At 43.6% G+C, this 25,471-nt stretch overlaps 1 protein-coding gene across 1 annotated transcript in view; it reads left to right on the top strand.

Annotated features, from left to right (window-relative positions):
• The window catches only part of ATRN (attractin), a 167,837-nt gene extending 147,063 nt beyond the window's left edge, over positions 1-20,774 (top strand). Inside the window, exons 27-29 of the mRNA XM_063335731.1 lie at positions 805-912; positions 14,088-14,202; positions 15,235-20,774. Coding sequence (XP_063191801.1) covers positions 805-912; positions 14,088-14,202; positions 15,235-15,359 — 348 coding nt within the window. The 3' untranslated portion in view covers positions 15,360-20,774. The remainder of the gene's footprint in view (positions 1-804; positions 913-14,087; positions 14,203-15,234) is intronic.
• Positions 20,775-25,471: the final 4,697 nt, after the last annotated feature.

Below are 25,471 nucleotides of genomic sequence, written 5' to 3'. Positions count from 1 at the left end.
TCTGCATCCACTTACAGGTTGTCTAGCTTGCTGTTAGTATTTGAGATTAGCCACTGAACCCAAAAAGAAGCATGTCCACAGCTCAGCTAAAATTGAAATGCTGTTTCCAGCCCAGCCATATAGGAAATGTCTTTTTTTTGTGCTAAAAAAAGGGAGCTGCATTGTAATGCTTATAAGTGCTTAAGAGTACAATAAAAAGATGTCTTGTGTCATGAAGGCTTGCAGAGATTTACTTGGGAAAAGGTTTTCTATTTTAATAAAACATATTGCAACAAGGACATGCTTGCTGTTTGATACATTTGCTGCATTCAGAAAGGAAACAAACAATAAAAAAAGATGATTATTCAGTAGACGCCTGACAGCATTTCGCTAGTGCTGTTGTAAAAAATATCAAATTCTTTCTTACAGTAGTTACATACTGCTGCTAGTTTAATTTTAAAATGGTTACCACAAATCCTATGGAGTCCTCTCATGTCCCAGACAGGTGATGACAAACAACTAGGATATCACAGCTTAAAAATTAAATAACTGCTTTATGCAGACTGAAGCAGATGTGTTTCCCTTCACAAACGAGTCAGGCTGAGACTGTGCGTGTAGCTTTACTTGCAATAACCTGTTAAATTGTAGTAATCTGAATACTTAAAATTATCTGTCTGTACCCTTAAGCGCGTTAAAACACCGGGAGGTTATTTCTCTGTATTCATTGATATCCCTTCATATTGGGTAAAACCTCCTAGATACATGTTTTCTTCATTTTTGTATTGGAACAATGTGATAATAATATTTTTCTGTTTATTAAATTAGCAACTACTCCGTGAGATGCAACAGATGGCAAGTCGCCCCTTCGCCTCCATCAACGTTGCCTTAGAAACAGATGAAGAGCCGCCAGATCTCATTGGGGGGAGCATAAAGGTGAGAGCTGGTGCTTTAGGATGGTCCTCACCATAATTAATCATGGATGTTTGTTTGGAGCTGTGGTTAATGCAATAATCCCAAATCCTCTATTTGTTATATACCTCGGAGAAACTGTCAGTCTGGGAGGTCCAGCACAGATACTGGTTTTATTTGCTTTTATCCCTTCAGGTATGCATTTACAACTTTTGGGCTGGTTTAGATAAAACTTACGCTATTTGGAGGGTATGAGATTTTGTGTTTGCCTTGTTAGTTTTTATGCCTTGTAATAGAGAAGAATGCAGCTTTACACAGTAGAACATTTGGCTAGAAATAGCTATAGGTGCTGCAAATAGAAATCATTTTCCTGCGATATCTCAAAGCAAACAGGAATACAGTAATGTCTGTGTGCTGTAATAGTGTTAACATATTTCTGATTATAAATATATGTTCAAATACATCTTGTGATGCTCAAATAGGAGCATGGAGAAAGGCTGGCACCAAGCTAGCATGTTCTTAGACACAACACATTGTATTTTTAGGAAAATCATATTTTAAAGGAGACTAATAAATTGCAAGATCTTTTTAATGTGATGCTTTGACTAGCAGACCTGTATACAAAAAGAAAAATTAAGAACCTAAGAACATTGAGTATTTTCCTTTCCTGTCTAAGGTGGCTGTTTTACTTTATTTAGTTCAGTTTTTTGGAAATCTGCCTCATTAGTCCAGGCACAAAGTTTCTCACATTCTATTACTGTGAAAAGAAAGCAGGTTCTGCTTTTCTATTAAAAATGTGTGTATTTTATTTATTGTAAAGCACCTGAAAACAATCTAACCCAAGAACTTTGGTTTGGTCAGTAATAATATTTAGGTCTTGGCCACAATTAAGGTTGCCTGTATAGCTTTAGCTCTTCCTTATTTCCATGCGAATATAGTCTTTTATGGCAAATGGTAGCACTGTTTTCCACTGATTGGTGTCTTGCGGCATGTTCTGGGTGGACACTGTGTAGAAGAAACTTTTCAATATATTGTCTTAGTCTGATGATTTGTTCGGGTTATTTACTGTGTTCCATCCAGGCATTTGGTCCCAAGCTTGAATGATTTCTATGATTGCCCCACCTTTGAGTTCTTCATGAATTAATCGTTACCTTTCTCTGAATTCAGGGATTGTCATCCCTGTTTTGCAGAGATGAACCTTGGAGTGTAGTGAAAATAAAGTAAAATTTGCAAAAGCACTCAGTAATTTGGGGTAATTGAGTGACTGGGCAACTAAGCTGACCTGTCTCTGGGACCTCTCCTTGGAGGCTGTGAGTGGTTCTGCTCCCCATTAACTTTCATTTGACTCCAGATCATTCAGTTTTTCTGAGTTTTTACAATTTCTGTACTTGTGTGATGAGGACGGTAGGCATTGGAAGTCATTAATAGCTAATAGCTCACCAAGACTCTGAATTACATGCTTGTAAAATCCGATTGTCACTCAACAAATTAGAATGAGCCTTTTTTTCATTGCTTCAACGAAGAAGCCATGGCATGTGTATGAATGTTCCCATTGGGCTGAGCACGATTTGTGAGGCTGTAGGCTGGCTGCTGATGGTTTTGGGGGCATCTGTCCCATCTGTCTGGGGGCAATTCCCTTCCCCTCTTCCCATTTTCTGGAAATAAGCTAGCTAAAAGCGCCTCTCCTTTAGGATCAGGCTAGAACAAAGCTGCCCCAAACTTTTTGATCTCTGACAAGTTTGTCTGCGCTCAAGAGCTACAGAGAAGATGATAGTAAACTTTGGATCTCTTATGTTCTGATTAGTGTGTTATTTCTCCTCTTGTTCAGCTGGCAGTGCTTTTACATTTTTCATTTGGGCTTTGTTGTTCACTTTCTCCTCCATACCTTTCTGCTGTTTTTTTCCTCTTCTGAGTTTCTTCTTAGATTATAGGAATGTTGAACTTGAGTTCTCTTTGGAAGTGCTTCCATGGACAGCACTGCAGGCAGGATTTCATCTTTGTCTCACTTGCAGCTACGCCTCCTTGCTTTCCCATGTCTGCCGTCACCTTCCATATCTCACTTGTCTGACCTCCTTGGGTTAGTCAAGAACGGATGGAGAAGCCGATTTTAAGCATGATAAGTAAGACTGTGGACAGATGTCCTTTTTCGGACCCAGAAATTGTTACCAGCTGCTAATTGCACTCCATGCTGATAACTCACACGAATGTTTCTAAATCCACTTCAAGCATAAATGAGATGGTCTGATTCAGGCAAACAGCACAAACCTTCTACGGTGACCTCAAGCCAAGTAGGGAACATGGACATGGGCTGTTGTGCCAGCAGGTAACTTCATCTGCTGAGAGATCTGGGTGCAGAACAAGGATGCTTGTCCATGACAAGGAGAGTCACTAAATTTTGGAGGATTTCGTGTAGTTTTTTATCATCTTGGAGAAGTTGAGAGTGGGGGACAAAAGTATGTCTAAAAGTCTGGAATGTTTCGGCAAAGTTGAAATCATACAGAGAGGAGGCTCAGGAAGCTTGTGGGTTGTGAGAAACCTGAGGAATGACGCTTCTGACATAGTCTGGGCTGTTGGATACTGCATATAAATGAATTTAAATAGAAGTGAAAAAGCAGTCTCAATGGGCTCAACTTTGGTTTTTCTCCTCATCCCTTTTGCACCTGCAATGGGGAAAAAGCTCTTAGCAGGAAGGAGCTGCAGGAATGTAGGCTGGGATGACACAGGATTGTAGAACTGCATTTGTCTTTTGTGTTTTGTCTGTTCTTTAATTATGAGCCAAGAAAAGAGTGAAGAGAAATGTTGACACATTGTTGGACTGTGAGCCATTCTTCAGTTGCACTGCTTTTCGCTGTGTCAAAATTTGAGAGCCTTCGTTTTAATGCAAGAATTCCAGACTTGCGTTATCATAAATGCATTGATGTTTTTCTTTCCCCACGTGAATCAAAGCCTTTGGTTAATAACGAGTTTATTTGAAGGTTACAAAGGAGAAGTGGAAAATGGGACGTCTTGTCTGCAAGAGATTAATTTCCTTTTCCATTGTGCAAAGCCAATTGGCAGTCAGCGTCAAGCTAGTTCCATCCTAAGCTAATGTTTTCCAGCTGGACAGTATTAGAACCGTGTTTTCAATTAGTATTTTTCCTGGGGTACTTAGAAGTAATAGGAAGTGATTTACCTGCAGGGAAACTATTCATATAACAGTCTGCAGCTAGGCAACACGTAACCAGCTGCTTTGGTTTATTTCCCACTCAAGAGATACCCAGTGGATCGCAAGTCTACCACTAAATTTGCTTAGTTATTACAAATCCATTGGCTTTTCTCTGCGGCATTTTGTGTGTTCTGAGGTGCTGCCTATCACAGTTTTTTTTCTAAGAGTATTTAACATCCCTGGATATCTAGGATTCGTCCAAGTGCCTGAACTGGGATTACTGTAACTGAGGCTTTTTTAGGTCTTGTTACCTAATTAATCTAAGTCTTGTAGTCCTCTGCAATGATTTTTATGAGAAGCTTTCCTGAAAGAATTTGGAATTTTGACATTGATTTCCAAGTATCTTGAAGTTGGTAAAGGCATGAAGCTAAGGCTTGTTGACTCTTGGGAAAAACACATACACAGCATATCAAGCAAATGCTTAGCTTGAGCAGAACACTTACAGCATCAACAAGAAAATTGTTGCATTAGAAAAAATTATCCTTCAGCTGGAAAAAAAATTGTCTTGGAAGCTTTTAGAGGATTTGAAAAACGCTCTTGTAAACTGGAGCATTTGCCTGGTGGAGCTGGTCTGTAGAGCAGCCTTTGCTGTGCTCTGTTTAGGGATCCAATGTGCAAAGCCAGTGCTAAGAAGTGATTATTTTTGCATCCGTGATCAACAGGCTGTCCACATCTATAGTTGCCTAAATGGAGTGAGAGAAGTATTTGGTGAGCAAAATCCGTCTGAAGTTCATTTAGCATGTTCTGTACCTTCATGCCGACGTGCATTTAATTGTGCTGCGTTAAGCTTCTGAGGGCAAAATAGCTGCACTGCAAATCCTTAATCAGAGATCAGCTCACCAAGCTGGCTGATTCCTTAAAAATAGCAGAAAAACTGATGGAAAAATAGCATCTTACTCTAGTAATTAGTTTGCTTTGCTATGGGAGAAAGTGCCGTTGAGTGGTTTAAAGGCTGCCAGAAGGTTCCATCTGTTCAAGAAGTACAGAGATGAAGTGGTGGGCTGATTTAGGAGTGGGTCAGGGATACCATAGATTTATATTTTCAGTCTACTTGTATTTCGCATCTGAGTGGTGCCCTTGTGAAATTCCTTTTACACCGCGATGAAGTTGCAACCACCAGTAATGAGCAGAGAAGTGAGAAGTTGGAAGTCCTGTGCTCCAGAGCGATGGGTTTGGAGAAGCTGCATGGATACCACTGCGGTGAGAAATGATTTGAAATGAAGCTCCAGCACTTCTACATCTTAATTTTTACATGTAGCTCTGAGCCCTGCTGTGCTGGGCTGTTCCGTGCAATGAAATAAGTTCAGTGAAGAATAGCTAAGGGCCAAGGAACTGATTGTTTTTAGAGCTGTTATCCTGCTATGGTTGTCACTCTTGGTGACTCATTGCCCCTTTAGTTCATTTTGCTGACCTATTATTTGTCTGTCAAATTTGCTGATGGACCAGCTTCTGTGATCCCCTCCCAACCCACTTCACTTAAAATGAGCCGGGTTTAGCACAAGCGCGGTGAGCACAAAGTCTCCCGCTTCGCCGTGCCACCAAGCTGAGACCGGGGGGTCCTCGTGCAAGCAGGCAGATCTGGAAGGGCAGCAGGCATGAGCTATGATGTACAAAAGTAGTCTTAAGTTGAAATGACCAGGCTATCAAGCTGCACTGGAGGGGGACAAAGCAGGTTTTTCAGAGGTGGTATAAATAAGCTGAAAGGACGAGTCATTCATTATTCTCAAAAGAACAGAGGAAGGTTGGAGGAAGGGGATGAAATTGTGGGGGGATAATAAACTGAATAATCTTAATCTGATGTGGCAGTTACTGGAGATGGTTCATGTGCAGCCTTCGAGGCCGGAGAGGCTGGCTTTATTTCGCCTGACCTGTCTAATGCAGGCTGCTCGGGCTTGTTAGCTTGCCTTTTGAAATGCAATTTAATTTCTAATGTATTATTTCTGGGGTTTCTAGCATTTGCTGGTTCTAGGAGCTTTTCCTTGCATTAATGCTAAGGCATTCAAAGCATGTCAGTGTGTAGCCGTCTCCTTGTCTTTAGCAAAACCACTTCTTCCACCCATTAGACTCGGTCCGTGTGCGGGAGCAGGTGGCAGGAGCCCTCCTGGTGCATCAGGGTAGTGAGGGACATGAAACAAGAAGCAACATCCCAGCTCGTACTTCATATTTGCTGTTAATTCTGCTTATGCTGGCCCACTTTCTAATTCATGGAAAAGTGTATGATCCCCTTTGAAGGAGTGCCGTGCTAGATGGAGTTGCCAGTGGTAAGAAGGGAGCGTTATCTGGGCAGCTGAGGTGTGTAAAACGGATTAGCTGCACTAGAATTGCATATAGTCTGGCTGTGATTTGTACTGCAAAAGCAACAACAAAAATACCTGATAAAACCTTCACCTAATGAATTATTTCCAGTTAACTAGTGCCGGGTATCTTGTTTTGATTTCTGTTGCAAAATTAAGAGACTTGGGGGGAAACTTTTGCCACTTCCATTGTGCAATATGGAATATAAATATTTGGAAGAGAGCTATCATGAGATCAACAGAGACATCTGTTAAGTCTGCCTTGTATTTAGGGAAAACTTGGCTGATAATTGGGATTTAACTAGTTTGAGATTTGAAGACTGTAAATTTTTCAGCAGGACGGACCCTGATTTTAGCTGATAAAGAGGAATTTGCTGGAGGGAGAGGAAGGAGCACGAAGCTTCCCACAGGAGAGGTTTTTCTAAGCTCTTTTTTCCCTTTAGTGCAAACGAGCGTCTCTTCTGATTGAAGTACTAATAACGCCAGCAGCTTCTCAAAAACATTATTGGGGACCTATTTGCATTCCTTTATGCCAAGTAGTTATTTTGTGTGTCTTGTGTTTGCATTCTTCATCCAACTGTCCTATTTCGTTGGGTTTTTCACTTACACTTTCTCAAATGCAAAAACCAGCCAAGTGGTCAAAAAGAACCAGAAAAATCCTGCCTCTTCACCCGTACAAAATCGAAATAAATATCCACCGTTGGCCATATGTATTTTGCCCAGATTTGTTACCCACGGCCTTGTCCATCCCGTCCCCTCCCCGGGGTGTCAGCAGCGAACTGAAAAAGAAGGGTGAGTGTTGGCTTACGTGAGTGGCAACGCTCAAAGCTGTGACATGAGATTTTGTCATTTCAGGGTGACTGCTTTTGAAATACAAACTTGCCTAGCGATTTCGTTTCCTTCACTGAGAGCTTGTGTCTGTGTTTTGCTGGATTGACAATGTGCGCTTTAAAATAGAAAGCAGTTGTTAAATGCAGTGGGAGCGAACTTGGTGCCCCACGAGGCTGGTTTGCTCCCAGTTATTGGTAACTCGGGGTGCTCAGATCTGTATTTTCAATTTAGACTGTTAGCATTCTTCTGAGGGTTTGAATATGTTTTTTATTTAGCTCCTCATATGCAGGAACCCAGTGTTGGGGCTGAGTTGCGAGCAATTCATTCCCCAGTGCCTGTGGCGCTTCCAAGGTAGATATCAGGGACAAGGTAAATGTAAAATTTTAATCTAGACTCATTTACTGCAAATTATTGCTGGAATTTCATTCATCTCTATCTTGGAGGACATACATATTACCCTGAGAATATGATTTTTAAAACTTAATACTCTATTTTTTATAGAAAATTGCTTGTAACTTATTTTACAAACGTTCAGTCAGCTTTTAATGGCACAATTTAAAAACTTGCAAATGGAATTTGACCCTTTTTCTACAGAGTGAAATCATCTGAAGAAGTGGAATCAAATAATGAAGTTGAACTGTTTCAGTAATGTTCCTCTGCTCTTCCCCCACCATAAGATTTTTCCTTTATTTTAATTTCCTTACTGGAAATTGAAAACCATGTAAGAGTTATTTGATCAAACCATAGAAATAAGTTTTCTTGTTAAGGAAAAAAAAAATCTCAACAGTATTTTTTTATACATTTTGAAAAGCAGTATGCTGGCAGTGTATTACAGAACCTAAATAAAATTGATGATGTATTTTTTTAAATTACACAGAATATTTATTGTTCTAGCCATTAGTTTTATGTGACACGTTATTAACCTTTAGAATTTGTCGAATATAAGCAGCGTAAATAGAAATAATGAGACAAAATAAAAAAGAAATGTTCATGTTGAACATCATGCCATGCAACTGGATTGTGGAAAGCATTTGGCTGTGAAATTGCCTCCCAAGGGAACTGGTGGTGTGCTCTGCACCTGGGTCACCTAGAAATAGTCCAGACGAAGTCCCGGGAAATGCCCTGTTTTGTGTAGAAAATCCTGCTGGGGAAGCCAGACTAATTAGATGACCTAATAGGTCTCTTACTGCTTTTAACTGCTATAATTGTTTAAGCTTTACACATATTAAGTACATATCAAAACTCATAAACAACTGAAATTGCTTGGCTTTTTAGTGCTGGTTTTGCCAGTAGAACCATCTATGGAAAATAGCTGAGAACAGATTTCTCTGCCTCTAGGAACAATGGGGCCACGTCTCCACTTAGTAAAATGCCATTAACATCATATTTTCATCCAAAAAAGGGCCGTCTCTGTTTCCAAGCACTGCCTAACACAAAATGCATGATAGCACTTTCCCGACAGCGCACCTTGCCCAGTAAAGCGTGTTAAATCTGTGTGCCAGGCTGAGAGGTCTTTGCTGGTTTGTTGGTCTTTGCTTAACGTTTGCACTACTCTGATTCCTGACTGTGGTTTTTTTTTTTCCCCCACCATTTCCACTGGTCGTAGCTTTGCCGGTGTGGATGAGCAGTCAAAGACCATTGCAGAAGAAAGGCTTGTGCTATCAGCTGCATGAAATTGTCGCTCCGGCTCTCTCACAACGTTTCTTTGAGGACACGGAGTAGCTTTAGGGAAGGATGCCTGACGGGTAGACCAGCTGCAGTTGTCTGATACAGCACAGCATCCCCTTCACTGACCTCCATCCTTGGTTGCAACCAGAGGGAGATAGTCTTCTGGTTTTCTTACTGCTGCTGTGCGTGTTGGCTGGGTGCAAGCGTGCTCCGTGTTTCATGACTCAGGGGCACAGCTCCTTTTTCATGAGCCGCTGGTTGGCTCGTAGGGATTGAACCAGTCCACCAAAGGTCAGATCCTCTTACTCTATTAACCGTGGTCTTTGCCCACCCGCTCCAGCAGCTGGGCTCCGCTCCCCGCTCTGTGCCCCCCTCCTGGTGTGGGACTCTGCTGTTCAGGCACTGCACAAAGCAGTCACCATGTGCCAAGTGTCTGAGGGATGCACCTTATTTGCATAGATTTGAATAATGTCTACTTTATTGTGCTATTAAGCCTTCAATAAAAAAGAATTGCTTCTATAATTCAGCAGTGGGTTTATCAAAACACTCTAAATGAAAGTCTTTGGCAGAGGCTGGTTTTAACCATCTGATGAAAGGTGTTACGAAGTTTGGAGATCTACATATTTTTTATTTTTTTTTTAAGTGGGCCATTAAAAACCACCTGTCAGACTGAAGCACAAGCATTTATAATGACCTGGTCTCTAGTTCCCAAGTCCACTCCAAACCTTCTTGCAGAAAAGTGGCTTGGATCTGCAGCAAGAGCATTCAAAAACCACGCAGGAGGCAGATGTGCTGCAGAGGTGGGGAAGGAAAGGAGAAGTGAACTCTTCTTAGGTCTCCCCACAAAAATTCAACTTGATGAAACCAGCTGGCTTCTCCTTAGCTGCTTTGCGCCGTGGTAGCACCTACACAGGTCATGTCAAAACTTGAGCAGGCTCATGGCAAGACCGACTGTGGGTGAGATCCACAGTCAAGATAGCCGTTAAGTTGCTGGTTGAATTATCCACGTTTTTTTCTCCGTGTCTGCAGAATATGGTCCCCGGGCTCCACCGCTGGGTTGTCTCTATATCTCGCAGAGGGCACAGTATGCCCTTCACTCCCGGCTGACCTCTTGCTTGCATCAAATTCATCATTCCCGTCACTCGGCATGTGAGTCATTTCATCAGGCTGCGCTTTGTCTCTTGGTCTGGCGAGCGCACGCTTGGAGATGGGATGTGGTATGAGTCACAGTTCAAAAAGCAGGTGCCTGAACTGGTGCTGTCAAAAATAAATTTGCAGGACTTGGTTCTTTGTGCTGTTTTTTTGCTGTTATTAACTGCAGCTTGTGTCAGGAAAACGGCTGGTTTTGATGGACACTAGACCATTTTTTCCCCTTTTAGATGTAAGATCGGGATTAGCTGCAGCAAGATGATCTTGTGCTTGGTTTGTTCCTTCCAAATTAGCTTGTGACTGCCTGACAGATTTTGGATGCATCGTTGTAGAAAGTATACTTCCTTGCTTTGCATGGTTAAGAGAAACAAAGTTCCACATGTGGTGAAATATTAACAATTGTTTAATAATGCTCAGCTTTTCTGAGCAGGTTGAAAAGGGAAGGAAGGAGGCTCAGAGGTATGTCCTCTGCCCCTCAACTATCTGTGGTACATCAGATAGATTAAAAAAATTCACTGCAGCATGAGGGTCAGACTCATGCCTGTGAAATAACACTGAATTTTAGGTACCTGCATGCCTGGAGTCTGCTGTCACTCGCCGGGGGACAGTGCTGGCTCCTGTTTGGGGCTCTTTCAGCACCAGTGACACCTGTGTGGGGGCTTCTTACGGTTCAGAGTGGGATCAGGAGAGCAGAGAGGAGGAAGATGTGTGATGTTCAGGAAAGAAATAAAAATCCCATGGAAAGGGAAAGATTGTGCCCACAGGGACTCATAATGAGAGTTTCTGCTGCACGCTCAGGGTTCATTAGTTGGAAAGGGCAGAGGAGGAGAAAGGGTCCTGCTTGGGGCTGAGAGATGAGCTAAATTACACTCAAAGTCCCTTCAGCTCTGTCACTGAGAGCTCTATAATGAACTTTTTCTCTTCCTTACCTTTTTAGGATGTGTGGGAGAATCAAGGTGGTTTTGATAGCATTAACAGGGGTCCTGTCAAATCCTGAAATGCCTCTCAGGTCACCCAAGGTCCACAGCAGCAGATGAAGTGCGGAGAAGGGACTGTTGGGAGTGCTGGAGAAGGGAGTTTTTGCATTCAAAGAAGAAATTCAGAGTGTTGATGTTCATATTAGCCAAACGAAGGCTGAGATGTACACTAGGGTAAAGCCTGGGAGAGAGTCAAGTCACAGAAGAACATCAGATGGATGAATAAATTTATGTGGGAAAGAATTGAGGTTAAAAGAAAGTTTCTGCTGTCAGACCAGTGGGATCCAGGAGCAGGGAGCCTCTGGAAAGGTCTCACAGAGTTGATGGCACAGGCTGAAAGTGTGGCTGCTTTTAAAGCAGAGCATTGGGCTTTTATGTGCAGTCACCTGCATTAGTGAAGGGCAGGATTCGGTGACTGTGAGAAGTATTTTCCAGCCTCCTGCAGATTGGCTGGAGGATGATGAGCGTGCTGCTGAACATTTCCATGACGTTACAAAGCATATTGGAGTAGAGTTGCACTGAACAATTTATGTTGGGGACAAAACAGAGTTGCAGAGCGTTTTGATTAGAATCATAGAATCATAGCATGGGTTGGAAAGGGACCTTTAAAGGTCATCTAGTCCAACCCCCCTGCCATGGGCAGGGACATCTTCAACTACATCAAGTTGCTCAGAGCCCCGTCCAACCTGACTTTGAATGTTTCCAGGGATGGGGCATCTACCACCTCTCTGGGCAACCCGGTCCAGTATCTCAGCACCCTCATTGTAAAAAATTTCTTCCTTTTGTCTAGTCTGAATTTCACCCTCTTTTATTTTAAAGCCATTACTCCTTGTCCTATTACTACAGGCCCTGATAAAAAGTCTGTGCCCATCTTTCTTATAAGCCCCTTTTAAGTACTGAAAGGCCACAATAAGGTCTCCCTGAGCCTTCTCTTCTCCAGGCTGAACAACCCCAACTCTCTCAGCCTTCCCTCACCTCTTCCTCAGCAGAGGTGTTCCAACCCTCAGATAATTTTTGTGGCCGTTAATCCAGTGGGATTTAAAAGCCAATACATTAAAAAGGTATTAGAAAAGATAGTCTCTTCTTGACTCCTTCATCGTTCTCTTTTCCCCACTACTTCTTCTCTGCTTGGTCTTTGCTGCTCACTCTGCTCAGTGCTGAGTGTGAGTGCTCTCTGTAACACCCAGGCACCGTGCTCCAACCTCTGGGATTCAGCAGGACTGTATTATTAACAGTGGAATAAGTAGGGTACTTGGCTCTCTGCAAAAGAAAATGAACTTTGTGCTCAGGGCATGTTCCACCCGTACGCCAGAAGTCCGTGGGCTGTATTTCTGCAGTTGCCTTCTCTCTGGGCGCTCTCCATTGCCTCTGGTAATTGAGTCGCCCATGGGATATAGCACCAGGGTATGCTTGGTTGCTTTGTGGGAAAAGCGTTATTTTGAGTTTGATCCCTTTGTTGGGGGTGGGGAGAAGATGAAGAAATCTGCAGTCATAAACCGGGCAGACGGCAGCTTACGTCGTTAAAGCCTGTAGAACACGTATTTATCTACCTCGCACAGACTAACAAATTGTTGTTGCAATCATTACAGTAAATATGAGATATGAAAACAGTTTTAAGTTTCATTTTGCTTGCTGTCGTCTCTTTTTTCTTTTTTATTGAGCAGCAGTAATTTAATAGCATTGTTTGACTCCTGTTCGTTTTTTTCATTGTCTTGCATTGTATTGAGTTTCTGTTGAACATTTAAGTACAGTAGTACAATTTTATGCCTAATGGAAAAAGCAATAATTATTTCATTAATACCAGGGTAGAATTCGTCCATACTAAACCAGAAATCAGAAAGCACTGAGTGTTTGAGGTAAAATGGGGTTTCTCAGCTTTTTTTTGCTTATGTGGGACAAAAGAAGGCACTCTCTTGTAGACTTGCGTCCTCATCTTACTGTTGCGCCATCCCACAGTAACACTGATTGTGTGTAATTGTGTGTGGCATCAGGGCCCAGCTTAGGTATGAACGTATTTTAGTTTCTGGGCTGTGCTGTTGCATTTTGTCTTCCTAGTGACATATTGAAATTGGCTGTTGATCATTCAAATAAAACCTTTACAGGAGAACAGTGGGAGAGTGATGTTCAAAGATGCTGAGGGTGAGCAAGGGATCCGGTCCCCTGCTTCTCTAGGGTGGGAGAAGGCTGGCTGACCGTTATATCTGCATAGTTATCAATTCACATTTTATCTGAAAACTTTATTTCATGTCCATGTTTGTGATGTAAGTGTAAAATATTCGTATTGAAAGTAAACAAGCTTGAGTAAAGCACGTTAAGAGTAGTCCATCATAGGGTACGGCAGGTCACTGAAACCAGATTCAGAGCCAGGATCACAAACCATTCCTCTGAATTCTTTGCTTTTCAGTTTAAAAAAGGACAGTACAATCCAGAAGACTTTCTAAAGCACTTTCAGCTCCCAGAGCAACAGGCTGCCTAAGAACATAGTCCAGAGTGGTCTAGAAGACTGCTGGAAAATGAACATGACCCCTTGGGAAAGAACAGAAACGAAAGACAAAATTGGGGGAACACAGCTTAAAGTAAACAACAGTGAAATAGAGTGTGGTTCGGGAGTAAATGTTCTTTGCCGTGTTAATGCGTACAGCGCTGTGAAGGTCTTACGTGGAGTTAAACGCTGGAAACAGAAGTTGAACCGCCAAATTGCAGTGGTCAGACGTGCCGATGTTTGTGATACGCTGCTGATGGGTTCAAAGGAAATAAAACCTCAATCCTGTTGTTTAGTGTAAGCTGCTCCTTCGTTACTGAATTTGGGGAGGAATACCTGTCTTGTGCAGTGCTTTCCTTTTTAATAACTAGATTTTTATTAAGTAATTGTGGTTTTTTTGCAATGACTAGGGTTTTGATTGTTACTAACATTGATTTTAGCTTTGCTAGCTACGTTCCGGAAATTTGCCAAGCACAGAAACATGGTTCATGCCCTGAAGCTTGTACAATGTGAAAAAGACGACGCTGGGGGAAGAGAGAGGGTGTAACACACTGTATAACATTTGTTTTCTCCTCTTCCTTCCCTCGCTGCAGACTGTACCAAAGCCAATAGCGCTGGAGCCCTGTTTTGGGAACAAAGCAGCCGTTCTCTCTGTATTTGTGAGGTTGCCTCGAGGACTTGGGGGTATACCACCACCAGGCCAGTCAGGTGAGGAGTATCGTTGTCTCTGCTGGCTTGGGATTAACTCTGTGCTCCTTCCCCAACCTTATGGTTTCACCTTACAGTTTCAGACTTGATCCCGCAGTAATTGCTGTACCCACACCGCAGCTGAGGATGTGCTTGGGTTATTTTTAGCTAGGTCCCTCCTAGCTTCCAACCTGAGGTTTGATTCAATTTCTTGGATCAGTTGATGGATGAACATTTGATATTTGGCTTACACTTTAATTTATGGCTGGAGAAAAAGGGGGATCTGGCACAGACAGGTTTGCAGTAGTTACTTGTGAAACTAACTTGCCTCCCAGCCTGTTCCCCCCTTCATTCCCAACTTCGTTTGAAGAGAGACATCAAGTGCATGCCCTCCTCTTAGCAGCTCTGCGCAGAGAAGTTTTCTCCATCCGGCTTAAGGTTCCCAGCCTCTTCTCACTTAAACCTGCGTGCAGGGCACAGAGGCATAAGCTGCTGGTTGGTTTGTGATTTAACTGGGATTTCTCCAGTGCCTAGTGAACATGGTGAAGCAGGGGATCTTAATAGAGTATTAGGTGGGTGTGAGATGGGGTGGGTTGGTTGTGAGCTGTATTGAGCTAAATCCCAGGTGGCCAACAGTGCTTTGTCTGTGGATTTGCCGGGAGTAGGTTGCAGAGATGATGGATGTCCAAGAAGTGCTGTGAAACATCCATGCACGGGTGCTTTGAGGATTTATTCTAGCACGTCTACTGGTGCAGGGAAAGACACCTCCCTTCAATATTAGGGGTTTCACATCCATTAATACCCACACTTCTTATTGCCAGCTTTTTCTACTGCAGTTGCTTTCAATAAAACATGCAGTATTTAAAAGCTTATTTCAGAATAGCAGCTAGAGTTTAATCTCTTAAACCAAAACGCTTTTCTAGTTTGCCTTTTTTAAGAAGAACTCAAAAAATGATATTCATTTTGTGGCTCGAAGGGTTTTTCTCAGCAGTGGTGGAAGGATTTGTTTCTGTGGCTGTTTTGTTCCATGACTGTTTTGTTTCGTTGCCTCAGGTCTTGCAGTGGCCAGTGCACTGGTGGACATTTCACAACAGATGCCAATTGCCTACAAAGAGAAATCGGGTGCAATACGGAATCGGAAACAGCAGCCCCCTGCACAGCCAGGAACCTGTATTTGATGCATGGACATCAGAAACTGTATAGGGTTTTAAACAAAACGGAAAAGTAATACCGAGGAGGAGGAGAAGGATTTCCAAGTTGTGTCACAAGAGACTAGAAGCACTCAGAAAAACACAACTTCCTTGAACCCAACTTTTTCTCTCATCTACGTGATAGTTGGCTTTATTTGACAACTGCTCCACTTAAGTTTTACTGACACGTGACTTCAGATTGCTCCTTTGTTTTCTTCAAGTTTAAAGTAAAATAATTTTATTGCAGGTCCAGTAACATCCAATCGCCACCATTCATGGTCAGTGTAAATAGAACTGTAGTCCAATATGAATGACACTCAGGTTTATACATGGAAAGTGCTTTGTAGTTCATGTATTTATCAAACTGTACAAAAAGAAAAAGATGCAGTGTTTACAGGTGTCAGCTCTCAACACATAAACACTACTATTAATCTTCAAAGCATCTTCATCCTTTGTTTTCATTTAATATTATATGTTTATTCCCTTGTTATTTAAGTGGAACTCTCTTCCAGATACAGTGTTTTTGTGGTCATCGTGTTCCAGAGCACCAGGAACGCAAAAGCTGGGATGGTTTAAAGGCTGATGTCGCGTGTTGCTCAAACCACATGCAATACTTGGAGAATCTGAATGTTGCTTTTGAAGGACACACTGTTTACATAGTCTTAACCTGCTTGGAGTACACCACACACAAGTGCCTAGACTTGAACAGATCTAGGGAGTGAGGAGACTGCTACACACATTTCTTGTTAGCATAATTATATTCCTTTTAAATATGTGTATACACGCACATATATATAGTCACTCGAGGCAATCTGTGTTCTTTGTAATACATCACGTGCAGTCAGGGGAAAACGACATTTTCCTGACCAACAAACTACTCAACTAGATGGAAATATCTGGAGGGAAAGCAAAGTTTCAGTATCTTATAAGAAAACTCCTGGTTTCACCAGCGCTTTTAGTAGAAGCGGTTTGTGTTCCAAGTCAGATACATTACAGTTCTGATTTTCGCTGCCTGTTTGGCCTCTTTCCCTCCCCCTTCCCTCCTGCCATTCTTCTGGACGAGAGCTGAGCTGTGCCAGGGCTCAGAGACATCACTCCTCAGCAGTAAGATTTGCTCCATCTCCTTACAGGATGTAAAAAGCAACACTCCAGGTGCCAGATCATTTCAGGATGAAATAAAAAAGAACTTTAAATAAAAAGCAAGCAGAGCAGCTTCGTTTGGCCACAGGTTTTAGTTCTACGTGATCAGTTACTGATATTTTCTATTGGAGTTGAACTCTCTTAGATGTGGAAGAAGGTGGCTTGTTGGTGAAAGGAAGGGACTTGCAAACAGCAACGAGAAGGCTTGGCTTGTGGGGGATGTATCAATCCATCTGAAGTACTCCGACTAGTTGGGATTATGTTTTGAGGTTCAAGGTTGGATTTAACCCATCAGTCTGTGCATGCTGGTGCCCAGTGTCTCCCTTGATTCTGGAATGTGGCGCAGTGCCGGGGCCAGGCAAAGTTGCGATGTTGAAGCTGGTAGGAAGACGTTACGTGAAGGTGCCAAACGAGGCGTGTAATTGTTGCTTAATCATCACAGTAAGTGTGGTTTCATTCAGGTTGCTGAGTCGCTGGTTTCTGATGAGGACACCTAGTATGTATGAAACGGAGAAGTAACAAATTGAGGGGAGTGAAAGAAAGTGCTCTTGAATCTTCTGGCCAGATGGTACCCTTTTCTAAAATGAAACCCAAGTCACTGCATCTTCTTTTGTGCACGTTTTGGTGATCCATCGCATATCAGCACTCATTTTGGAGGGTTTTTTTTGTTGTTTTTTTTCTAAACCATGTATTTTGAAGAAGCTCTTTGGAGCGCGGCAGCATCGCAATAAAGACGTGAATTGCTGTGCGTGTCCAGACAGCAGTGATGGGGGCCAGCCTGCTGGTTTAAAGGCCGTGGTGTATGATAATTCTGATTTAATGTGTCATTTAACAAATACAACAGGACTACAGAAAAAATGTTCTGGAAAAAATGCGTTTTTATGTATATATATCTGTGTGTGTATATATATAAAAAAAGCATATTTTTCTAAACTAGAAATTTAAATGCCTTCTGGGGAAAAGAAGTTATGGGAGGGAAAGGGGTGAGCTTTGTCTTTTAGAATGAAGGGGTTTAGGCAATTTAAGTTTTAACTGATGCACAGATTACCTCAGACAGATTCATCTCCTGAAAATACTTTCTAACTTCCTACGTGTATAGGGATAACCTGAACTAGAGAAATAATACTGGACTAAAATCCCTCCCCTGTTATTACTTCATGTCTTTTCAGTCATGATGCGCATCCTCATGTTCAGAGATGTCGTCGTCTTGCTTCTCCGACACTTCTTTGGGAGGAGAACTGCCAACCCAAATCGAGAAAGCTCTTGTGCTTAAGGCTGCGTATTCAGGACAGCACTTAAGCCGGTGCTTACAGTCGTTGCTTAGGTTTCCTGAACAGAAACTGCTTTCAGAACAGTAGGCCTGGAGGGTGATATATTTTTACATTAACAAAAAGACATAAATATGTTTTGTTTTCCCCTCCGCCCCCGGAGAGCTTGGTTGTCTGATCTCAGAAGTTTATGGTGGAGCGTGCCTGGAAGCATAGCCACAAAGTTAGGTGTCAGATATTGGAAAGACGAGCAAAAATGATCAAACTTTGAGGGTTAGCAGAACCAAAAAATGTAAATAGAGGAACAAGACTTATTTATATAAATAAATTGAAACAGCTCCTGTAGGATGTAGCTCTGCTCTGCATCTTATCTCCATACTGATGAGGGAAAGAGAGAACTCTCATACATATTTCTGCTGCAAACAGTTTCATCCCGACTTAAAGGTAAAATAGAGACAAAGGTGGGAATGGATGGGGGGACGAAGAGTTGCTGGTGGTTTATCGCCAGGCCAATATCAAAAGTGAAGGATTTGTGGGTTTATTTCTTTTGGAGGTGGGGGGGGTGGGTGTAAAGAGCAACCTTATTTCATGGGAGAATCTGTAAATAAATGAAAAATAACACACTGATTTTGCACTTGTACATAAACTATACAGTAGCGTGCAGAACATTGAAAGATTTAAAGTGTATATAAACCAGAAAAAATATTGAATGTATTTTTGATGCATTTTAAATGATGTATGAGTTTTGTCTTAATAACTTCTTCATATGATGAGTAGTAGATAACTTTCCAGAGCTTTAAAGAAACATCAAATTATCTTCGTGATATCTTGCAGTATAAAGCAGGGAGGCATAACTTGACTTTTATGTATTCAAATGCTTTTCACTTGAACGTGTAAGTGAAGTAAAATACGGCTCTTCCATTTGAAAAGGGAAAAAACCAACACTTGAAGACAGGTAATAAATGTACTTAAAGTAGTCATTACTTGGAGGATTAAGTCAGCAGTTTAAGCCTCTACCATTAAGATTGTGGCAGTGATTTCCATTCAAAATCACTATTTTCAAGCGTTTATAACTGGCTGAAATTCAGCATTCAAGATCTCAACCCTCATAACCTTTTTATTCTTTGAGAGTAGCCTTTAAAAGAATTTAATCAAAAATCAGAAATGTAGCCCTTTTATTCTAGAAAGCACCAGTGCCATCGGATCTCCAAATAACCTACTTTTTTTTTGGTTCACCATTTTCCATTCTATTTAGCCCAGGATTTTCCCTGGGCTGCTGTTGTAGCATGAGTGAAGGGAGACCCTGCCATGCTATGGGTCAATATGTTGGATACAAGAAGATTTATGGGATACAACTTTGAGTTATTGCCACTCTCCCTGGGCTTAAAATGCGCTGTATTGAAATCGCCAAAAAGCTATACACGAGGGGGTAATGCCTGTGATTCGCATAAAGTCATAGCATATAACATACCAAAATGTGATGGTATGGTATCCTAAAAGCATGACAGCCCCTGTTGGCAGATACAGGCTTCCTTAGGGGTAGTTTCTATACTATATATTGCTCAGAAACATCATTTTCTCTGCGGTAAAAGTTTACTAAAATACTACATAGTCACTGGGTTTATAGTATAGTTTTAAAATGGCAGCTCAGCTTGTTTGGCCCTAAGTTATCTGAAACGAACTTTTGGTGAAATAACCCTCCTCGCTCAAGAGCCTGAAATAAAACTTGAGGCTTTTCCCATAACCCGCTGCAAGGGCAGCGCCACAAAGATGAGGCTGATTCTCCATCCTTGACTGCTCCCGATGTTAGCAGCTGCCTTTCCTTTTCCGTGAGACCCCGAGTTAGGGACAGGGCATCAGCTGCATCTCTGAACCCGTAAAACCCTTCTCCCTGCAAACGGGGATTTGCTGGCCCTGAGCTTGTGAGAACGCAAAGAACGGATCCTACGTGCCGGGAGCGACTTCTAAATTCATCCATCCATCCAACTCACAGTAAGCTGCGGGTGCCACTTCTTGTCCCGTTTCCTTTTTATCTTCATTTGTGAATACTCCAGGGGAAGCCGGGGGAGGGAGTTTGGGTCTTCAGAGCCTCCTGAGCTAAGCTGCAAGTGCGGGTTGGGAGAGGGAGTGAGTTGTGCGTGTTTTAAACGGAAGGGTGCGACTGGAAGATGCGCGCCCGAGCGTCTGGGGACGTGGGAGCGATGGGAAGGGAGGGGTAGGTGTGCGTTTCTCATTTTCAGATGTGATGGCAATTTTAGTCCAATTCATGCTTTTTCTGTTGATGGCTGCTTAAATTAGATGAGTTTCCCATGCTAGGAATACTTCGGTAATGTGTATATGCTGGTTTTTTCTGCTTCTGCGTCAGGGCAGTTCTTGCTCAGTTTATCACTTTGTTCTAACACTACACATGGACTATTTTTGTGTGTCTTCCAGGTACTATAGTTCTTTAGACATTTCTTCTACGTTTATCATTGACTCCACAAACCTCACCAGAATACAGAAGAAAAAAATAGTTGTGGAGGAGTGTAACATATGTCAGTCCATTTTTTTTAAAAAAAAAAAAAAAGCAAAAAAAAAAAAAAAGGAGTTTTATATTACTCTGAAATTTGTGCACAATAAATGTTCTTTACACTAGGATCCTTGAATTAATTGTATTCTGGATTTTTTTTCTTTGTTCTGTAATTATTTACGATTCTTATCTGTGTTCAGACTTGAGCTTAGTTTGTTAATATGTATAATTTAGCATTTATTGCATTCATATGTAAATACGAGCAAGTATTGTAAACTATTTCATGGCTGGGGATTGTGGGTGTTATACATACATAGGACTGCAGTTTTTGGTATAATTTTTTTGTATTGTAAAATAACAGCTAATTTAAAGCAGGAACGAGAAAATTATTGGGAGATCTGTGCATTTTAAATACAAATGTGAAGTACATGTATATAAATAAAAGTAAATAATGCAAATCTTTCCTCTGAAATAAAAAGTAGATGATCTGGTTAAAAAAATCTTTCCCCCGCTTTTTCTTCTTCCTTTTTTTCCCTCTTTTCTTAAAATAGGGAGAAGAAATAACGCCTGACTGGGGTGAAGGTGTGTTTCTACCACGGTGGTGGTGGATCTCAAGGTGCTCATGTCTCCCTGAGCAGGCTGCGTTCGCCCTGTGCCAGATACCGAATTTGGGGGGAGGAATGAGGGACGTGTCCTCCTCCAAAGCACGGGGCTGGGCTGCTGTGTCCGCACACTGCCTTGCCATCCCCCAAAACCATCACCCTCACCTTATACCTTCCCTAAGGCGCCTTAGGGAAGCTCTTGTCCCTGATCTTCTCCACGGCTGTCACTGAAGGGTGGTGGGAAGGAGTAGCGTCCTAAAGAGACATCAGTCTTCACTGTAGAGAAAAAGGGGCTCATCCTCCATGCAGGTCACCTGGGATGGTCAAGGCTGAAGAGAGAATTTATTTGCTCCAACCTCCTCGGCGCTAGGGTCATGAGTCCTTGCTGGTCGTGATAGAGCGGGTCTACTGTCCCAAAGCCCAGGGCTTCTGCATTTGGGGTTTAAATAAGCCCAACAGAAATGGAAAATCTCAGCCTCTTCCCTTTCTTACTGCTAATTTTTCCACTAAACCGTTCCTTCCTTTGAATCAGAAGTGGAAAACCTGACGCCCCTGGAGACTGTATCGTCCAAAGAGTTTAGCTAATAATTTTGTAACCTTATCAAATGTTGGCATCAGCTGGTGTTTCAGATGCACACAAATGCGGGGAGAGCAAAGTCGGAGGTGACCTCTCCTCTCCCACCCCTTGGAAGCCCACGTGCGGCACACCCGGCATCCAGAAACAGATTCCTGCTGAGACACAATCCGTTGTTCTCCATTTATTTTTATGTCGCTCTTCAGCTTTGAAATTAAGCACTGCTGAGATGAAGCAGAGTTGAACCTGACATTTATGAGCCATGAAGGTTTCAGTCACCGCCATCTCCGAAGACCGTTGTGCTGCTTCGTCCCATGGCATTAAACTTGGATGCAGAAGCCCAATTCTCAGAAATTGCTGCTGAGCTGAGTGGAGCATGCCAGTCTGAAAGCACAGCATGGTGTGTCCAGACTTGAAATGAAGTGGGCAGGGGGTAGGGGTTTTAAAGCTAGTTTAAGCTCACTTTGGACAGCCGGACAAAATGTAGAGGTATGGGGCCGCATTTCATCCCTGCTCTGATTTTCCTTCTTGTGTTCTTGCAGGGAAGGAATGGAAGAAAGCGTGGATGCTCTCCAAGGCTCTGCAATAAGTCCAGGACGATGCTCTTTGCTGTCATTAATGAATGCACCTGGGTAAGGAGCCAGAGAGGTATTTGCCATGCAAGCGTTCTTTCCACAAGACTTAAGTATCAATCATCTACAGGGAGAGGGGAAGCAATTCTAAGTCTTTTTACAAAGCAACCAATTTAACTCGACCAACCCTACAGAAAGTCTGGACTTCGGGGTGGATGGGGTGTTGTTTCTCCTTACCCATGTAAAAGGTGGGGTTTGGGGCACCTCTCGGATGGGTTACACATCACTAGTTGGTAGGAAAATCATCTGCTGGTATGGTGGAAGCACAAACACTTGCTCTTATTCCCCATTAATGGGAAGGGAGGGGTGGGGAGCCAGGGGGAAAGAGGTGTACAAATGAGCCAGAGCTCCACAGCCGGCACAGCTTACCGTTTTGGAAAAAAAGCACAAAAAACCACAAAGTTTTTGTGTTTCTCCTTGAGGGCTTTGGTTTCTGAACTAATCAAGTAGCAACAAAGCAGGGAGGGGACTGAGTGACAAAATGAAAACTGGGAGACGTTTTCAGAGGCATAAGGTAAGGTAGGCGGGGGATCTTTTAATATGATGACTGATGGGACCTGCTGATGAGTTTACGGGCTGGTGGTGGTGTTTCAGGACCCAGGTGTCACCATCAGTTAAAGGTGGGCTGAGCTCCCAGCATTCCCCATTGCAGGGGTGTCTGGGAACAGGAACACCTCCCCAGACTGTCTGCAATGCAGGTAGCCCCAACACGCCCAGTCACACGATTCTGGGACACTGATCATCACTCTGTGACCAACACTGAGGTCAGGTCCATGATGTCCTTGGAGGGCTGTTTTGTCCCCGGCGACTCGAGACTCAGTGACAAACTTGGGTTTAGGGATCTGCACTAGAGATGTCTTACAAAAAGTAAGATCTGCCCACAAACAGTTCAAACCACCTTGAGATGCTCGATGGGATCCTTCCTTCCCCCTCTGCTTCCCTGTATTCCTAGGTCCCCACTCAGACCTTCTTGTGCATCTCCCAGAAGCCATAGCTGCAGGGAATTTAGCCAAAAAACACTGCCAAAAGTGCCTCTGGCCACTCTGACTCTAACAGCAAGGATAACAGTTTGCTCCCCTTTATTGCCCTGACGCTGGCAAGAAGCCCGGGGTGCAGCTCTGCACGCACACAGCCTGCAGGACACGGGCTGTTTCCGATCTCACCCCACCGGAGGTGACCAGCAATGCCACGGGAGGGTGGGATTTAATCTTTCCTGGTCCTCACACTGATCCCTGAATTTAGTGTGGAAGCAGAGATTTAGTGGGGAGGTCTGGATTGTGACAGCTGCTCACGAAGCATCATCGTGATGGGGAACTGGAGCAGAGCACGCAGATAACTCTGGTGTCCGTGTTTCTCCATCCATCTCACCGGCAGTTTGCTGACTGGTTTATCAGCTCTGCTTTCCAGTCTGCAGCCACAATGTGCCTCCGACAGCGTGACTGGCAGTATTTCCTTGACACGTTCCCTGGGATCCCTGCTCTCACCAGAAATTGTTTCCATTTCTCCTTAGGAAAAAAAAAAAAAAAAAAAAGGCGCTTTGAACGTTTTTCATGTCAGAGCTAATTCTGCAGCGCTTCCCTTTGGCTAACATCCGCCGTCTCCGCACTCAGCACGGAAAGAGACAACATTTTAATAACCGAAGCGAGATGCATCCACCCCTATCAGCACATTAGCACCGTTTGCGTGGAGATAACGGATGGTAAATTGTTGTTTCTGCTTTAGACGTCCCCTCGCAGCGGTTGTACATCAGCGGCAGGCTTTCGCTTGTGCTGCGTCTGCAGTCGCAGCGTGGTGGGGGATCGTTGGTCTCCATCGGGTCCTGTCTGCGGGTCTCTCCAGAGATGAACACAGCAGAGATGTCCCAGGCTCATCTCTGCCCTGGGGGCTACACGGGTTGTAGGACTTTTTCTCTGGGAATCGGGGAAAATCGCTTCACCTGCTCTTGCTCCAGCACTCGTCCCTGTCTGACGTCCCCGGCTGACGTCCCCGGCTGGAGGAGGGAGCGGGGCTCAGTTTTGTTGTGGGCACAGCCAGCGCCCCCGAAAAACACATCCAGGCATGTGACAGAAGTGAGGCTCAGGCAAAGCATCCCCTCTAGCTATGAGTGGTGCTCCTGCTCCAAAATCTCGTCACCCTAAATGTAGGGTGATTTACGGGTTTGCCTGGTGCCAGTTGCTATGACCCAGAGCAGGGATGTCCTAACCAGCCCCTCACCCTGTGTCAATCAAACCAGCACACGCTGCCCCAGTGCGTATCCCGCAGGAGCGAGGACAGACCCTGTGACCAGGGAGTCCTGAGGTCTCCTTCAAGACCAGGTCCCCCCCTGAAGCCCAGCAGCTGCTGGCATCCCCCATCACCGCCTGGCCCTGGACCGTCCCCCACCAGCTTTTCGGGTGCTGACCTTGGTCGAGCGGCCGCCTGCCAAGAAGCAGGGAAAATACATCAGACCTGCAACGTTATCACAGCCCCTTCCACATTCAACCAGCTGGAACTTTCCCAGGAATTTTTCTTTGTGTCGGCAAAAAGCCCAGGTGCCAAAACAGCCCGCAGGTTGCGGGGAAGGAAATGGCTTTGAAGAGAGCCCTGAGCCTGGCCCTAACCCTCAGGCTTTGCTCCCTCTCTGCGTCCTCGGCTGCTTCGTGCATGCATGAAGACAAACACGATTTTCGGGAAGAAAAGGTGCAACATTTCTGGGTTTGACCTTGAACTCACTTCGTGTTTAGGAACCGACTTGAATGTCACTTGGTATTTTTATATAAATTTTATATACATTTGTTTTCTAGAAACTTTTTCCCACCCAAAATTGGCAAGAAAACATTCAATTTGCCTCTAATCGATTTTCCTGTGGTCTCTTCTTTTTTTTTTTTTTTTTTTTTTAAGTTTCCAAAAATAACTCACAGATGTTTGTGGCATGAACAGAAGTCTCCCCGGCTGGCATGAACCGCCACCCTCCCTCCTCCTCCTCCATCTCCCCTCCTCCTGTGCCCTGTGGGATGGTGCAGCCCCAGCCACCCCCAGTTATTCCCACCCATGTTACGCGGTGGCATCTCAGCATGGGTGGCTCCACGTGCCACTGATCGCAGGTGCAATTATTCCTATCCCTGCTACATCTCGCAATGCCTCCCTCCTCCTGCGCTGGCACCAGCTTTGAGCTAAATCTTCCCCAGATTGTTCCCACAGCTTTGCATGCCTCACCCGCCGCGGGCAGCACAAGCAGCCCCAGGACTCCCGTGGGTCCGTGTCCCCTTCCCGGGTGGCACGGATGTCTCTCCATCTCAGTAGAGTGGGTTTTTCGCCTGCTGCCCCTCCTTGCTGGTAGGCAGCAGATCAGAGCTGGGTTTCCAGCCAAGCATGGGGCATCCGAACCCCACCGCT

The sequence above is a fragment of the Chroicocephalus ridibundus genome, chromosome 5 (assembly GCF_963924245.1).
Source record: "Chroicocephalus ridibundus chromosome 5, bChrRid1.1, whole genome shotgun sequence".
Lineage (NCBI taxonomy): Eukaryota > Metazoa > Chordata > Aves > Charadriiformes > Laridae > Chroicocephalus > Chroicocephalus ridibundus.
The sequence above is the reverse complement of the archived record's forward strand: the minus strand, read 5'-3'. Positions and strand labels throughout refer to the sequence as shown.